The sequence below is a fragment of the Zosterops lateralis genome (genome assembly GCF_965231275.1).
Source record: "Zosterops lateralis genome assembly, chromosome: 9".
In the NCBI taxonomy this organism is placed as follows: Eukaryota; Metazoa; Chordata; class Aves; order Passeriformes; family Zosteropidae; genus Zosterops; species Zosterops lateralis.
The window spans coordinates 18,249,857-18,266,909 of record NC_139769.1 but is presented as its reverse complement, the minus strand read 5'-3'; the positions used below and the strand labels follow the sequence as shown (position 1 = coordinate 18,266,909).

Sequence of the window (17,053 nt, the reverse complement as noted above, 5' to 3'; positions counted from 1 at the left end):
TAAGTCTATATTTAAAAGGCTTGCTCACATACTTATGTAGGCTAGGAATACTAAAAATAAAATGGCATCTAACTGCTATCCTGGCAGAACCTAGTGTAGATGCAGTTTTACCAGCAAACTGTTTATTTTTGTTCAGAAGCAAGTGCGGCGTTTGCTGCTCTGAACTGTGCTGGTAGTAGGAGAGCTGGCTCTCTGCAGACATGTTCTAGCTCAGACAAGAAAGGCAGAGGCACATGCTTGAATCTATCACAATTAGAGCCAGCTCTTCAGTGTGATTGACAGCAGCTGGACTGTATCCCAGCCTCCTGTGCTTTCTGGGGAGGGGGGCTAGGGAAGGATCTCCAATTCTGAGCGAAATGTGGGAATAAAGTGTTCCAAGATGTTTTTTCTTTATCTACCAAAAGGAACATGTAGATTAGCAGAATTCTTAGTGGGCTCTGAACTGATCTTATTCTACAGCCTCAATACTGCTGGTAGCTTCTAAACTTTTTATGCATGTTGTGTTTGAGAACTATGACCATAAACTTTTACATAGTCTTACTAAACTTCTCATATCTGTCACAATTCCATATTCTAGATCTCAATTCACCCTGTTTTATATTTTAATTATTCTGTTTGTTTGTTTGGAGTTTTTTGTTTGGTTTTGGGTTTGGGGGGGTTTTGGGGTGGGTTTTTTGTGGGTTTTTTGGCCTTTTTTTTTTTTCCTAATAAACGACTCTTAAAGAAGCAACTGCTGAACATGCAAAATGAGGTGGCCAGTAGGATCCAAAAAACAATCATGTTCTCTTCATACAGTCTTAGTCTAATACACGGTTGTGTGAACACGGGCATGCCAACCAATTACCATGGGATAGCAAATTGCAGTGTGTAACTACCCCTATTGGGAACTTGTAGCAAATACAGGCTGATTCAAGTTAGTATGAATTTCTTCAATTTTGGACATAGCAAACGAGCCTTACCTCCTATTTTATGGGGTTTGAAAGAGCACTAGAGCAGCTACTGCTTGCAGGTGTGCCCATGGATGGTAACTCATAAATCAGCAGTAACCTGTTTGTGTTGAAACCATGTATGCAGAGCTGGTGGAGATGGTCTTTTGAGTGTTGAAGGAAGTGTGTGACAGTAAGTACTTATTTACTGAACACTTAAACCCAAATAAATATTTTAAAGGCTTGTTTAAAGGAGACTTAAATCCATCCTTTGTTCTGAGCCATGTAGATTAAATGTAAACTAAGAAACCAGCAGAGTGCTTTTCGCTCCTGTTTCCTGCCACTACAATTCCCAGTCTCACAAATCTCAGGAAGAATGCTTGTTCACTGGTTATTTTTATATCCTTCTTGCATTTTTAAGTGCAGGATTCCTAATCTATTTCAAATTTACTTTTCTTTGACTTTTTTTATGTGTATTTTTTTAATATATAAAATTATAGTTACATTGATTTTTCTGTCTGTATATAATAGCTAATTTAAATCTTATGTTTGGGAAAAAAATACATTGAAGCTCTATTCCTAAATTTCAGGACAGCATTTATAAAAATCTGCTTCACTTTTCTTGCAGTGTAACGTGATAGACTTATTCTTAGTTACACCATTCTTGGCCACCTAGCCATTTATGCTCTCTCTCTATATATAACTGCATTAAAATCTGAATATGCTTGCAGAATGTTTCATTTGAGTTACGTACAGCTCAGATGAGAGTATCTAAAGATTGTGCAATTTTATAGGTACCCCACATTCTTACCTGGGTGCAGTGTGTGCATCTTAAAGCGAAAGGTGGGCATTAAAAATGTATGTGTGTTATATTTGCATTCTCTCAATGTACTGTCAGCACGCCTCTGGTTCCTAGGAGGACTTCTGCCTTTGATTCTGCCAAAGGCATCCTCACTTTACGTGATTTATTTTCAGTTTATCTTTTTGGGAACACGCATACTCACAGCTGGGTCATTGATAAAAATCTCACGAACTTTAGGTCTTCCAGTGCTTTCATTTGAATGATCATCTGAATGAGGCTATAAGGCTGTAGAAAATTCAATGCATTTTAATTTTAAAATCTCCAATCACATAGCAGTATCCTGAACAAGTTAGGTAACCATTTTATTAAACTTCCAAATATACAGTGAAAATAGTAAGGCCTCTTTCAGTTTCTCAACATCTTCACATGAGCTTCCCTAAAATATAAAGAGGTGGGTTGAACTGGCAGTTGAGGAGGAAAGATTAGTCAGAAGGTAACTGCCAACTTACAGTCCTTAATTTTCTATCTTCTTTGCTGCTGGAGTGTAGCCAAAAAACTACTTAGGTCATCAGACATAACAGCTAGCTACTGAAGTAAATTCTAATGTCTGCACAGAAAAAAAAAGAGCTACCCACTCATGAGATTTTTCTGATCATATCACAGATGGGAGCACTGCAGACCTGCCATCAGGAGGTTCAGTGCATAGTGGCACTGTTGTTTGCTGAATTTTTGGCCCGGCTGGGAAATACCAGGGGATGATAGGAAAGATATATGAAGAGATCAACAGAAAACATGGATTTTCATCTTCATTCTTAAAAAGTTCTGTGCCTGAGTAGAGTTTCTTTCTTTGGTAATGGACTACTTTATTATAATTTTCCCTATAGAAATATTTATATATGAAACGTTTTTTTCCCAAATGAAAACTTCTGGTGGGGATGGATCCCACTGGTCTTGCTTTGCCCATTGAAAAGGTACCATGCTTTTAGCCCTGTGAACATTTGCAGATTGTCTCTTATCATGAGGTGAGCCTTCCCCATTGATCAGCTTCTTCACATTGTGAAGAAGCTCTCCTCTTTGTGAAGTCCCATAACTAGACTGATACCTAGGAAAATAGTATTTATATACTATTTTTATATAGTATTTAAATACAAAGTATTCAGGGATGCATAGATCTCCCCCCTGCAGCTGGCATTTGAAGCCTTCAGAAGACTTCCTGAAGACAGGACAAGCCTTATAGCCTGTTCCTACACATCTTCTTAACTACCACATCCTCACCTCTCAGAGCAGCCTAACTGATGAGTGGTTTGTGCAAAATCAGGTAAATAATCACTGATTTTCAGTATATCTCTATGAGGATAATGGTGCATGGAGAGAGAGTGGGTGAGCTGTGAAGGATGCAACCTGGCTGACAAAATCATTTAGTCCTTCCAAGCATCCCTCTGGCACCAGCAATGTCACATGATGAAGTAGATCACAGGGCTCTGGGGTGTAAAAAGGGAGGGGTTTTTCTCTCTGCTCTCTGAGTCACAGTTTTCTCCTCTACTAGCACTGATACTGCTAGCTTTCTTGAGCCTTCAAAATCCAAGGAAGTGAATTAAAAGAAGCCCTGGGGGGTTGATGGTACAAGAGAAGAGATAGGTGGACATCTCAGAGATGTGAAGAGACAGATTTGGCCTGGGGAATTGCTAGCTGACGGAGTGCAGGGGTTAGGAAACTGTGATGGAGTTATTTATTCCCTAATTTGTCTCTTTATATTTTCTGCTGAATTTGTGTTCTAATGAGTTAAGCAGCTTTGCTGCTTAAGTAATAGGGGAAATATATTTGTATGTATCTAGAAGCAGCCAGGGTCTGGAAGGGATGTTAGAGTTTCTTTCAGTCAACAGCTGCTTATTCCCTCCAAGGGAACAGCCTACATGCCTTGAACATCTTTGTCTCCAGTTGGCTTCCCGTCTCAGAGGGGTACCCTGCAGAGAGTTGCCAGTGCTATTGTGAGAATAAAGATCAACAATTATTGAAGTGCTCAAAGAACTGTGTTGTCGTGGTTTAGGGCAAGTCTTAAAGGTGCAGAACCAGTCTTAGAGGTGCAGAACTTAATGTCCAGCATAAACAGATGACTGGGGACACAGGCATCATAAAGTCACCCCAGGACATGTGGTTAAAAGGACTTTGTGTATCTGGGCAGAGAATTTGATAAGAGAAAAATTTTTAAAGGCAGAGGAAAAAATTCACAAATTTGTGTAGCCTTTTGCCAGCCTTGTTTTCCTTATGTGGTCTTGAGAATCAATAATGTGTCAGCACCCTGGTGAAAAGCTTTTGCTACGGGTCATAACACGTGTCTGAAATATGATAGAATTAGATATATCCTTTTTGTGTTAGCTTCTCCAATAATGTATAGGCCTCCTCTGCTTTCTTTTTATATTAAATCGGTGTGGAAAGCATAGAAATACAGCTGGGGAATGTCAATTCCACAAGGGCTTGCAGGCATTGTTAGAAAGAAGTACTGCCAAAAATTAGTATCTGTCTTTACTCGTCTCTTGGATTCAGCCTTTATTTCCATGCATTCATGTATTTGTTTACACTCATTACCAAAGAGACTAAAGGTTGAACTAGGATAGATTTCCTATGAAAAATAGAATCCCAGAGATTCTATCAAATTTCCAGGGAAGTCTTAAGCCACACAGGTAATTTTCAATGTAATTTGAAGGGTTTACCTTAAGTACTGAAATTTTGGACAGTCTGTCATAAAATGGACATACTTCTAGTCATGTTAAGTAGTTGAGTTTCCTTGAAGTGCTCTATACAGGATCTATATTCTCTTTCATTGTATGTATGTTTTGAGGAAGTCATGGTTCCCTTTTCACTATTCAGAAGTTACCACATCTTTAATTAGAGTGCCCTGAGTCATGAGAGATGTATCAGATCTTTTTTTTTTTCTTGACCATTCACTTTTTTTGCAGTTGCATTATGAATTAGCAGGACTCTCATTAGGTCAGCTTTTCATTTATGGAGACATTCCATGTCTGTGATCTGTGCCTGTACATTTCTGTGTAAGCAGAGCCAGGGGCCCCAAGCTCCACTGCTGCCCTGGTAGTGCTGATGTGGTGCTGAGTCTGACATGGTGGAGGGGCATTTACAAAACCAAGTAGTGCCCTTGTTTTTCTACAGGTGCAGCAAGTTCTCAAGTTTAGCTCTCTGCTCCCATCAAAGACAGTGTTATGTTATTTTACAAAGAAAAAGGTTTGTTCGTAACCTTTGGGTTTTGTTTGTCCGAGGGTGTTAGACCTAACAACTCCAGGCCTGATTTTGAAGTTGTAGCCCAGTGTACTTACTGAAATCCATCAAATAATCTCATTAAATAGGTGGATCTCATTAATAGAAGCAGAGTCATCATATGAAAAGGACTGCCTTTAAAAATAAGCATCTCCATTTTAGCCTGGGATTAGAATCGTTGGTGTTTTCTGCTCATGCTGAGGTTGTTTTATGCATTACATAGAGCAAATTATAGAATTTTCAAGCTTTTATCATCATCTTTCTATACTTAGTTGTGTGCTGATAGTGTTTGGCCTGTTTTTCTGTTGCTCTGTTGTATCTAACTCCCCCTTCCTTTAAAAAACAAACAAGACATCTCACTAAAAAGTAACAATGCACTGAAAGCGCTTTATTCAGGTTTGCTACAGCTGAATAATAAACATACTAATAACCCTTACATGTCTCATTTTCATATACTCAAATATATGTATTTTAAGTGCAAGTGAAGAAGGAAAACAATGGATGGTTAGAGATTGTTAAATTATTTACTGGAGAGTAAATTCCCTGAAAAAAGGAGAGGGAAAAGAAGCAGAATTGCAGGTCAGCAGTGTCAAGACATTCTGCATTGCTTGTCTTTATCATCATGCAGAATCTTTTTATTAAGGCAGTGCAGAAAGAATAGATTTATGGACTGAAGGTACAATGTTTCATATGTCCATATCCATCTAGATTGACAGTTCCTACCAACATGAATTTCCCAGGAGAGACAGTGTTACTGGTGTCAGTGGATGGCATCATTTACTTCAGTGTTCCATTATTAAATTGATAACAAGATAATTCCTCTGCTTCTCAGAGACATGACAGGTTTTACAATTGTTAACTTTCTTAATGCACGGGATTTGGTGTTCTAGGTAGTTTTTAATAAGAAGTTTATTTTTTGTTTCAGTCCTGCAACAAATCAAAATTTGCAAGAGTGTACAGAAAAAGAGAAACCAGGCTGAAAATACAAGGCATCGAAATCAGGCTGGTTTCTGGAGGGTTTTTTTTTATAGCAGCAAATGTTTGTGCTCCCATTGTTTTTCAATACTGCACATTTGAGTGTATTTGTGCAGTGCAGTACAGAATGTTTGCTGTGCTTGTACTCTTGTCTTGTACAGTGGATGTTAAAAGTGTCCTGTACATGGGTAATTCTAGCTCTGTTTTTTTGAGGGGGATCATTTCATCACCCAGTGACCATTTTGAAAAGCAGAGGGTGGCCACAGGTGGCACTGAATAGCACAAAGCCTCCAAGAATTTTTCTGCTGGCTCAATGTGGCACTGCTGGGTCTCACCCTGAACCTGATGCTGTGTAAGAGGCGCAGTTAGAGGGGAAGGCTGTTGGTGTGGGTCTCCTGAAGTGGAACATCTCAAGTGGAACAACCCAAAAATCCCCTGTTGCTGTTGTTATTCCCTCACTGCTAGCTCTTTGCTGTTGAGACTGCATCTTAAGAGCTGTTGTGAGGGCAGTCTGGCCTATGGCCTGTATGTTTGACTCACATGTGTGAAGAACTATGAGAAGTCCATCTGCAGCAGGTGTTTTTTCTGTGTAGATATTTACAAGGTTATTTACTGTGTTGTTGAAATAGCAAAGGAGTGCCCTATAAACTGTTCTTAGTGGACTTCTCACCAAATACCTGGTGGACCATGTGCTCTTGCAGCTGTACTTGGGCAGGACCTTCCGGAAATGTTCTGAGTGCAGCAACTTGTTACGGTGTGTGGGTGGGAGATGGTGCGGGTCAGAACTGGGTGTAGGTACCCCTCATTCTGACATGTGAGGGATTTAATGCTGTGAAAATGTGATGTAGCTGCCAAGGTCTCCTCTCCTGAGTGCTTGTGTAAATGTAGGTCCTTCTCTGCTGGTGAGTGATGAACTGAACATCTTATTTTTGCCATTGCTCTAGGAAGATTGTATCATCACTACCGAGCTCCTTCTTACTAAATGCTTCCTGAGGAATTTTGATTTAAAATGTTTAAATTTGTTCAGACTACACAGGTCATGTGGCAAGGCTATACTATCTTGTTATAGAGGAAAAAAGGTGTCTTGGAAAGAAATTTGATGTCTTTCCATCTGACCCAAACAAAAATACCTTTTGAAGTTTAGCTTGATCAACAGTAATTCTATGGGTATTGAAATCTGGTTCTTAATAAAGTCTTTGATCTCTGCACCCCCTCTTTACACACCAATTATTCTGTTCCTTATCTCTGCTTCCCAAACAAATAGCTGTTAAAAAACTCAGTCCTTCAGCCTTCTTGAAAGCTCCTCTTGATTTTACGTCTTTCAGAGGAGTGGCCTTTAAAGATGATGCTAAGAATGTCTTTCTATTTTTGCAAGGACTGTGCACTTAAAAAATAAAATACTTTGGATTTTTGTCAGAGTTTGAGAAATCAATGAGAGGTGTTGTGGCCAGCAGTAGTATCTAAACAGAGCATCTGTGGACATGATGCAGAACTGCCCTCAAGTTTGGTGCAGCAATAAGAAGGGACAGGCAGGGAAGAACAAGCAGAAATTCTGGTGGCTAGATTTCCTGAAGTGCAGGGAGATTATGCACAGGCCTGGAAGATTAGGCTTGGGACAGATAGCAGCTCTGGGCAGTGTCAGATGGCCAAAATAAATATGGTTATCACAGGCATGAGGATAGAGGATTGTGATTTCATTCTGTACATTGAGATTTTTTCCTAAATTTGCAGGAATTGACAGTGTTCACATTTAAATCCAGACCACTGAGACTTTTTTTCAGACTATTTGAGTGTACTGAAACTCCCTTACACCCTGCAGAGCAGTACAGGATAAATGATAATTGTCAATGTAGAGTTCTACTGCTCTCTGGCTTTAAATAGATGTGACCCAAACTAGACCCAGTTGTTGGGTTGTTTTTTTTTTTCCTCCTTCTTTTTGTTTTGCAACCTCTTGCAGTGAATTCTGTGTGCTAGGAAAGAAAGATCACTTGAAAACATACACAGTGGCAAACCTCATCCTTATTATTTCTTTTCATTCTATTGAATTCATGAGACATCCACATAGAGATAATGGATGAGGAAAAAAAAACATTCACAAGGGAAATAGATTCTAGTTTAAGCTTCCAGGGGATTATTATAAACAGGGAGAAAAATATTTTAAGGATTATGAGAAGTACCTTGTCAGTGTTCTTTTAAGTAGAACAACTACTAATGCATTAGTCACAGAATTGTGTGAAATGTAGCTTTTTACTGCTTTAGCTACAGTATATTCATCTTATAATGGTGTCCTAACTGGTACATTACGTACCTTCCCTTTTCCATCTCCCTTCCCTGCAACAAAACACAAGTTTTATTGTGGACCTTTTTGTTCCATGAATGATCAGGAAAATGCTGAACACAGAACAGTATGTGATGTTGCAAGCATGCATTTGTCCCTTTGTAGACATTTGGAGAAATTGTCCCGTTGTGTGGTGCTGGGGCAAAAAACCCTTGTCTGGTGACATCTGTCACAGAGATGGTCAGGGAGGGACAGAGTCAGCAGGGCTGCTGCTCTCCCTGGCGTGGGGCAGGGCAGCAGCATCTCCCGCAACAGGCAAAATAGCAGTTTGGATGGAGGAGAAGAGGGAACAGCATATACCAGCTATGATTTTGATCTGGAATAAGGAATGGGCCAGGGGTCCCACTGTGCTTCAATCATGCACAGTTTGCAGGCAGCCCACACTTGAGCTATGACAAAGCTGCAATTTAGTCAACCCTCATTTACCACTTACTACACTTTAGCAGCAGCTTCATTGTAAGATCTGTCAGGAGTCTACTTTTGTAAGCTGGGAAGCGTGGTGCAGCTTCACACTTGTGGCTCAAACCACTGTAATTAAGCTCATGTCAGGTTGCCACTGAAAATTTCAGGAATCAAAAGGAAGGTTGTACTCTCCACAGATGCTCCCGGGCTGGGCCATGTGCTGGACTTTCATGAGACACCAGCTGTTATTAAATTTGCAGGGTTGGCAAAGTGGTACATGGCATTATAGGCCCTGAAAAAAATAAGTGAGAAGAGGCTAAGAACCTGAAATGTAATACAGTTCTCATTCATTACTTTCCAATAAAACTTCTGTCTTTTATCACTTGTAATTCTTACTTTGTTCTTGCTATTCTCTTTTAGGTAGTAGGAGATGATAGTCTATATTTTCTTTATAAATTTCCATGTGTGATTTTAGGAGTAGATCCAAACCTCCGGCATCACAGATAGTTCCCCTAAATGTTCACACATGACAGTGATTATTTCTTTTTCATGGGCACTGATTCCAAATGAAAAAAAAGACTGTAAAGGTGTTTTGGGGAAGAACAGTCACTTGAGAAAGGACAGTTTTGTTAGCACAGAGTGCTGAAGGATATTCTTCCACCTAGGAAATAAGTTTATTTTCAAGTTATAAGAGAACACTGGGGGGAAAAAACAATAAAATCTCTACTATTTTTAAATTTTTATTATTCCCTCTGAGATCATGGCTTTCCTGTTAACAGTCATGGCAAAAATGTAATTTTTGTTTTCAGTTATTTTCATTATTGTAAACCACTGCTTCTGTCAGAAAGTATGGGCTTAATTTTAAATATGAATCCTAAAACTAATCAATATTAAATTAGCATGTTGTCTTAATTAACAGCTCTTTGAAACATCTTTTGTACACTCCCAGCAGAATTTTCAAATTTCATTAGTAACACTTGATGTAACCTAACTCAACTACTTATGAATCTAGTCAGCCACCCTTGTTGTCTTACAACTTTCCCCACTGAAAAATTTGGTTTGTTTTAAAGCTCAATTGTGCAGATTTCTGATGTACTTTGGATTGCGACTGCAACTGTGAAAATCCTTATCATGTTGTCAGTGTCTGAGCTGCTGGGTTGTTTTTTTGCTTTAGTTAGTTTATAAAAAGCATGAATTTGACAAGATACGATTTCTAGATAAATTCCAGTTGCTTTACATTTTTCTCGTGTATAATTTTTTAGACAGAATTGTCACAATTTTTACTTCTAAAAATTAAACTCCTTTAAAAGAGATTTCTGTTTATTTCCAGAGCCCTCAATTTATCTTGAATATTCAAATAGGACACAGAGCAGATTTTGTTTCATTAACGTTTGACCTATACAGCTATGTAAGATTTTTCCCAATCTAAAAAAATATGATATAGGGGAGAGACTCTTTTTCCCTGTCAGAGGAGAATAAAAGCACGGGCAATAATGACTGTGTGTGCTTAATGAAGAGTTTAGTCTTATATTTATGCCAGAGGTGAGCACAAATGGGCACCTGCAGGCAAGGCAGGCACTTCATCAAACACTTCCCTTCTCACCAGACTCCCATCCTGCAAACAGCAGCCAGAAGGGTTGGTGAGTGGGCAGTCTGCAGGTAGGTGGGCTCATTGTAGAGAATCATCAGAGCAAAACAATGGAAATAATGATGATGATATGTGGTATAGTCCTTTTAAATGAATAGAATGTAATTTAATGAATAGAACGTAATCTAACCATGTCAAATTTTCTCCATACCTTCCTTACTTTTCAAAGGGTGTTTCCCTCCCTTCTGAATATACTAAATATCTCCTCCTTCTTATGGAGGTAATTTGGGAGTTTACAGTTTCCAGAAATTGTGTGTGTTGGACAATTTTTCTACACCATGCTTTTCAGTATTTGTTTGAAATGAATGAGTCATTAATTTTCAGCATTATGGGAAAGTTCAAGAAAAGTGTTAAAATGAGGGGGTGACAGGTTAAGCCCACCCTAGATATTAATGAGACAGTAAAACTTGTTTGGAAAACAAAAATATTAAAATTGAATGTCACATTTTCTGTCAATCAAATTTTTATGTGAAAGTTTCATGTGAGAGGGCCAAATAAACAAAAGCATGGCCAGATGCTTCTCTGTTCTCTCTCCTAGTGTTTCCTTTGAACACAGACTAAGCTGGTAGACTTCTGTTAAGTTCTATGATATCTTTTCTGATTTAACCTTTTAGCTTCTGCAGTATAGTTTTCTTTGTGTTTTTTTCTTCCAAAATCATCCTTCTAAGATTTCCTTCATGTGGGAGTTCCTAGGCTGATTTCTCTGCTGATCTGACCTCAGATGTATCAACCTCAGAATTTCAATCTTTGGTCCAGAACACATAATTTTATTTTAGTCTTAAATAGAAATTAGCACTGTCACTTGAGCTGAGCACTGACCAGTGGAGTAGTTAACTTTCATTTAACAGTAAATAGCACTGTATGCAACTGGTGAGTTGTGTGTCTAGGTGCCCTCCCACACTCCAAAGGATCCTTTTAGAACTTATTTTACCTAAAAACATGAACCTCAAGAAATATTTTAGAGGGAGCAGCAGCTAGAGGCAGAACCTGGACTTGAAAGATGCTCAGTGTAATGAGAAGAAAAGGAAATTACACAGAATAGCTCTGGGGAACAGGGGCCAGTCAGTGAATAGGAAATAAAATGTGCATTAAGGGATAACAAAGGCTGGAGGTTCCCTGGGCCATTTTCCCAGTCCTACAGATTTTCCCCACATCCTAAAAGTCTCCTCCCAGTTGCTTCTGGGACACAAAATAGTTTTGGGTGTCACTGTCTTAAAGATGCATGGTAAGACGCTCCAGGGTCTGGATTTGATGTATCCTGGATTCTTGAAGTCAGCTGAAATATTGTGTTCATACACCTCCACGTTAGAGTGTAAACTCATGCACTGATGCCTTATCTACCTCTAAATGGTCAAAATCCTGCTGTCATTTGTATTAATAGTAAAGACTTCATTCCTCAGACCTCAGGAACAATTATGTGTGACAGTTTCCAGTTGGTTCTGTGTGTAGGGCAGACTTTGTTCTCATGCTTCACACGACAAAGAGAATGCACATGGATAGACCTTCTTTAAAAAACAGGGATGTGATAGATGAGTTTGTTCACTGTTTCTTCTCCCCAGTGAAGTCTGCAGCTGTATTTCACTCTCTAGCTCCTGGCAGACAGCTGGTAGTTCCCATATGCAGGCTGTGCAGTTCATGTCTCAAGTCAGAGTAATGTGCAGTATTACAATAATGTATATATGCTCTTTCCAGGTTCTGATTGCCAGCATCATGTGCAGCTATAACAGGGAGGACTGGACTGAACTTTCAAAAATGGCTGAGGTAATGGTTCCTAAATGTGTTTCCACTTTTTTTTTTTTTAATTCTCCTTGAAAACAAGAGCTGTGGTAAGGAATTTCTTGAAAGAAATAGATTCGAAGTGAAAAATGAGAATTTAAAACATGTCCATTATAATTTGTTTATTCTGTGTTTTCATTAAAATGATGGAAATGTAAATTTAAAGGAAATCTGTTCCATAAAAATGATCCCTTGGATTTTTAAGCAGTACCTGAAAAGCCTTTAGTCTTTGAATCTATATACTTTTTATTTGCATTTTAAGCAAACTGTATATTATGACAGATGCCCTGATAAAATTTAATTCTACCTTTGAGAGCCTAACTTGATCTTACCTTGCCTAGAGGCACACTAGTTTGACAGCACCAGAAGAAATTTTGAATATAAAACTCTTGAATATTTAAAGTATAAAGGGCTCATTTAATGCTATTCTAGTTTTAATACAGACTTTCAAAAATGATAGCTGAGAAACTCAGCATATATAATAGCAGTCAGTAGGCTTTCTATAATATAAATCCAATCTTACAGAAATGCAAACAGACTATGCACCTAAAGTTTCTATTCAATTTGAGGAAAAAACTATTTAATAACATGTACCTGTGTCCATAGGGAGTAGTATAAGAAATACTTATCAGGATTGCACTAATTTCATTTAGAGAGGTGTCTATTTCTGAATGGAAAGCAAAGTTGTTATGTTTAAATTGAAGTGCTTTTTCCATATAAAGTATCTAGAGGAAATTAAAGGCATGATATTAACAAATTTAAGCAAAGAAAAAAAATACCTTGTCGTCATTGCTAGCATTAGCTCAGATTGAAATGTTTAAATTATAAGTATGCTTTTATGTATGTATGAATAGAGGTGTAGATATTTTGAATTTGTGTTTTCATATGACAGAATGTTTGGACATCATTGTTGCTTTATTCAGTGTCCTAAGCCCTCCTGTGGTTATGTTGGATGACACTTCTTGATTTTCTTTGAGCATTTTGAACCTATGAGGAAAAAAGTCACTTTGGGGACTTAGGGAAGTGACATTAAATATTATCAGTAGTTAGCTTGGTGATCTTCAACACTATTTCAATTTATACTTGTATTTACCTAATTTACCATGAAATCGTATTTTGGAATCTATGCTTGACAGGAGCAGTGCCACTTTTCAGCTGATTAAGATGAATGGCTTTATTGTGCCATTTGCTCCTGTTTTTTTAAGCCAGTGGTACTGCTGTCCAACTTTAAGCCACATATTTCCAATCTGTGCTTGTATTTTTGTTACCCCTTTAGAAAAAAACATGGTTCTTTAAATGCAGTTAATGATGTGTAACCTATGTGATAGAGCATTCTTCTGGGAAGTGCTTGTTGGTGTCTGCCCTGTGGAGAGCAGCACTAGTTTGGGGCACCCTGGAATGTGCAGCTGAAGAGCAGGGATGTTTAATCACACACATAAGACCCTGCCTAGGAGGTAGGTAATAGATGTGGCTTTCACAAGAGCAGAAGCCCCCAGCAGGTACCACAGGGTCTCAGCAGGAGGACGACCTATTCATCCAAAAGGTCAGCCTGTCAGGGAGGCCGACAGCCCCGGCAGGGCCAGGCCCGCGGAGCTGGCCGGAGCAGGGAGGGTTCCTGGGAGTGATGGATGGCTTCTCCCTGCTCGCACACTTTGGGAGCTGCTGAACCGTGGCCACACAGCAGGAAAAGTTACTCCAGTTCAATAAGCAAAAACAAAATGCAGATGCAGAACAAAACCCGAGTTAGAGCCGCTGGAAGGCAACAGGAGGGATGTTGGTGTCAGGCCAGAGCAGTTCAGAAAAGAAGAGGAGCGTGTCTGTGTGCTGCCCTCGGACAGCTCGGCTCCTTCCCCTTTTAATTGTAACTAATAGAGGGCAATGAACAGGAATTAGCATGAATCATATGTTTGTTCAGCCTTCTTTTTATTAACCTCTTGTTCTTCAGAAGCAAATTTATTTAATAACAAAAGCTATGGCACAGTACAGGCGCCTACAGAAAATTTGGAGACCGAATCCATTAGAGCAAAAAAGGAAAAAATTATTACTGAGTTACAGTTCTTCAGAGCAAGGCAACACCTGTGTATCACTGCCTGCCAAAGGTATCAGTGCTGCTCTTAGGCCCTGTAATTGCATTTAATTTTTTATTATTTTTCAGGACCAACTCTTTATTCTGCTTGTATCTTTTTACTTTGTTTTTTACTCTAGTTCTTTAAGAACCTTTGGAAACCACATCAGTTTTTGAAGTTTTTATCTCTAATGATCAATGCTTCTTTTCTAGGGTATCATAACCATAGCTTTTTCTCATAAAAAAGAAAAGTAAGTCAAATGTCTGAAGAAATCTATTTAACATGAACAGTAAATGCTACAGGAAAGAGTACATTACTTGAAATTAATTTTTCATTTTTTTTGTGTTTTCACATGATTCATAGGTTGCTGGTGCTGACGCGCTGGAGTTAAATTTATCATGTCCTCATGGTATGGGGGAGCGAGGCATGGGACTGGCCTGTGGGCAGGTAGGACTATAACCACAATCTCTTTAATGTCTCTCCAGCAATCCTACACTGCCACATTGATAGTTACACCTCAGGGGGCAAGACACAAGCAGCAGATTACCAGCTTGAGATTTTTAGGTTGAATGTGTTTAAATATTTAGTGATGAGAGGAAAAAAAAAAAAGGAGCTGAGAATGTACAAAATTGTTAGTTTTGCTGAGAACAAAAATGCATTATGTATTTGACAAGGAATATGACAAAACCAAAAAATTTCAAAGAAGCACTTAGACAGAATTTGTTGATTTCCATTTCAGTGCCCTGTAGATGTCTTTTAAATCACAAGCTAGTAATTACTACATAGATCAGTAATGATTTTCTAAGGACACGAGATACACACACATTTAATTTCACAATCTTTAACATATGAACCTAGCTGTAATTCAGAATCACAGAACAGGCTATACATTTTGGTAGTACCATGTACAGGTAACACCTTCTCTTATAAGAACCTGTGTTCTGTAACCTACAGATTTCTTGATTTGTATGGCTCAGATTGGAATTATCCACGCCTGATGTCTCTGCCATGTAGAAATCTGTTGCAGAGTTTATCAGTACATCCTATGACTTCAGTTAGGAGTGTGTTCTTTCTCATGAAAAGACATATACATATACAAACCCTAATTCTCGTACTAATATCCATTTGAAGTTTGTACCTTTTTTCATGTTTTGGTCATGGTTTAAAATTTGTTTTGGCTCTGAAAAATGCCCAAATGTGATGAATTGAAAGTGTCTGAAAAATCTTGGTCTTCCAGGAGAGATTATTTCTAGAGTTTGATCATCAAAGTTTCCGAATTATGAAGCCTGTTTGATTTCTCATCTTAATACATTTTGGGGACAGGGAGAAGAAGAGGAGGAAGGGGGTGCAGAGTGGGAATCATGATTATATACCCTAAAACTGACATATTGTTATTTATCTGGCCCCTTTGGCTAGTAAGCATCTTAATTCATCCTCACTTCCTCAGTTAAGCACAAAACTTTTAAGAACTGAGATGTAGTTGGATAACTAAACCATTTACTTTCTAAAACTAGAGAGGCCATAGGAGCTTTAATCAGAGCAACGCTTCAAGTGGACACACTTCAAATATAGCTTTATCATAGCAATGCTGTCAGGCACTGTGCCCTGGGAATTTTATTGTTTTCTGTGAACAAAATTATGCCAATCTGGTCCATGCTGTAGATTGTTATTTTTAATGAAAATAATCTGGATGCTTTTTATGGCCAGTGGTCATTTACTGAAGTTACAATTAAAAATGGGAAAGAATCATAAAAGCCCTCCAGGGTAACACTAGCAAAACAGTAGTACTTATTATTAATTTTTTTTCCCCAGAATTGCATTCAACAGCAATTTGCTATTTTAGCCATCTTTATATGTTTTTGAAGAAATTCCTTCCCTTCAGTGTGCGAAGCATAACTCAGTAGTTTGGCCTGTCCCCGCCTGAGAAGGCAGGATGCTGTGGAAGGTGCAGTCTGGTCTGGGAGAGCCCTGGAGGTTCCACACAGAAACTGAAACAGGCTCCTTTCAAGCATGGGATTTTTTGGGTTTCTTAGGTATGTGTTATTTTCAGCTTTCACTGGTTGGAGTAATGTATGCATGTGGAGTTGCTTAGATGTGTAGTCAGTAGGGAGCTGAATGGCTACACGAGTTTTTACATATCTTTCAGCTATTGTAAAATCAGAGAAGCAAATGCAAAATCTGAGCACTCAGGGCTATCGTGTGGATTTGTGACTCTCTACGGAGAAGATCAGATCCATAAAGAAAGAAAATTACTTTACATATACATATATGTTTTTATAATGATAAAATTTCTATCTTCCCCATACAATATGGATAGTCTTTGGAATGTTTAATATATACTACTCTCCCTTAAACATTTTCCTGTGATTTTTTAACTGTCTTATCAAAGTGAGAGCTCAAAAAAGAATCAACTTCTTTAGATGAATGAATAAAACAAACCACATTTAGAGAGCTAGATCCTGATGCTCTTCCTCAGAGTTGGCTAAAATTAAATTATAGTAATTTTAAATGTAGATTATTGAAGCAAAGGATCCAGATAAATGGGATTAAGTAATGATATGTGCAACAAGATCTATCAGTAGCCCTTCAGGAGGCTTCCACGTATGGTGGCCCCTGGAAGCCCCATCAGAAGATACAAAAGTGCTAGATATTTTTATTTGGTATTTTAGTATTACTCATTTTTTTCTCCCAGAGCTGAAGTCAAATAGGTCGTACATGGGTGGTGTGGGGAAGACAGGGCTCAGATATGCTCTGGAAAAAAAACACCACTCGATATCTGGAAGTCAGGGCATGAGACTTTGAGAGGCAGAGCAGCTTTCCTGATTGTACAGTGAAGCAGGTTTTCTTAAA

The 17,053-nt window shown here is 38.5% G+C and overlaps 1 protein-coding gene across 3 annotated transcripts in view; it reads left to right on the top strand.

Moving 5' to 3' along the window:
• DPYD (dihydropyrimidine dehydrogenase) overlaps positions 1–17,053 on the top strand; it is a 333,817-nt gene that overhangs the window by 211,806 nt on the left and 104,958 nt on the right. For all 3 annotated transcript variants that reach the window (XM_083867303.1, XM_083867305.1, XM_083867304.1), the window contains 2 exons: positions 12,054–12,122; positions 14,567–14,650. In XM_083867303.1, coding sequence (XP_083723429.1) covers positions 12,054–12,122; positions 14,567–14,650 — 153 coding nt within the window. The remainder of the gene's footprint in view (positions 1–12,053; positions 12,123–14,566; positions 14,651–17,053) is intronic.